At 55.4% G+C, this 664-nt stretch overlaps 2 protein-coding genes across 2 annotated transcripts in view; both read right to left on the reverse strand.

Annotated features, from left to right (window-relative positions):
• Nucleotides 1–8: 8 nt before the first annotated feature.
• On the reverse strand, nt 9–465 carry LOC121918761 (C3 and PZP-like alpha-2-macroglobulin domain-containing protein 8; the record flags this gene model as incomplete). Its single annotated transcript, XM_042444753.1, has 2 exons — nt 304–465; nt 9–161 (listed from the first exon to the last, which is right to left on the reverse strand). Coding segments are annotated over exons 1-2 (270 nt in total), but the record flags the coding sequence as incomplete, so codon positions are not given.
• Nucleotides 466–498: 33 nt separating this feature from the next.
• The window catches only part of LOC121918762 (C3 and PZP-like alpha-2-macroglobulin domain-containing protein 8), a 729-nt gene continuing 563 nt past the window's right edge, over nt 499–664 (reverse strand). Inside the window, exon 3 of the mRNA XM_042444754.1 lies at nt 499–591. Coding sequence (XP_042300688.1) covers nt 499–591 — 93 coding nt within the window. The remainder of the gene's footprint in view (nt 592–664) is intronic.

Below are 664 nucleotides of genomic sequence, written 5' to 3' on the forward strand. Positions count from 1 at the left end.
TTTACCACAGTGGTCTGGAGGATCTTCTTGTTGGTTTTGTTCAGCTCAAAGGTCTCCTGATAGTCCAGGTTGGTGGAAGCCAGTGAAATGGTGAGGTTGACGCCCCCAATGTAGGAGAGGATGGCGTATTCGGCCAGGGCCTGGAGGGCTACGCATGTGTCCTGGGGGACAGAGGAGCGGGAACATCAAGGGGGACCCCAGCCAGAAACCATTTTCTAGGGAGATATGTCTAGATGCCAAAAGGTCTCCCTCTTCCCAGTCCAGATGGACAGAAGCCTCTCTTTGGTGCTGTCGGGGCCTCACCTGCGTGGAAGAGAAGCCCCCGAGGGCGTTTCTCTGCTGAGAGAGCCACTTGACCACGGGCAAAGCCGAGGCCACGTCCCCCAGGACTGTGTAGGTCAGCAGTGCATAAGCCGTCATCTCCACTTCAGCTGATACCACTGAAAGAGACAGCAGGCAGAGTGGGTGTTGGGCTGCTCCCAAATGCCCACCAGAAGGTTATTTTGGATCCTTCGCAAAGGGGGGCAAATTGGCCTCCAGGGATGGTCTTGCACCACTGGACACCTTCCCCACTGAGGCTATTCTTTGCCACTGGGAGTCAAGAGGCCAAATTTTATAGAGATGCAGTCTCCCCATCCTGTTTGCCACCAGAAGGGCCCGTTTT

The sequence above is a fragment of the Sceloporus undulatus genome, unplaced genomic scaffold, assembly GCF_019175285.1.
Source record: "Sceloporus undulatus isolate JIND9_A2432 ecotype Alabama unplaced genomic scaffold, SceUnd_v1.1 scaffold_31960, whole genome shotgun sequence".
Taxonomy (NCBI): domain Eukaryota; kingdom Metazoa; phylum Chordata; class Lepidosauria; order Squamata; family Phrynosomatidae; genus Sceloporus; species Sceloporus undulatus.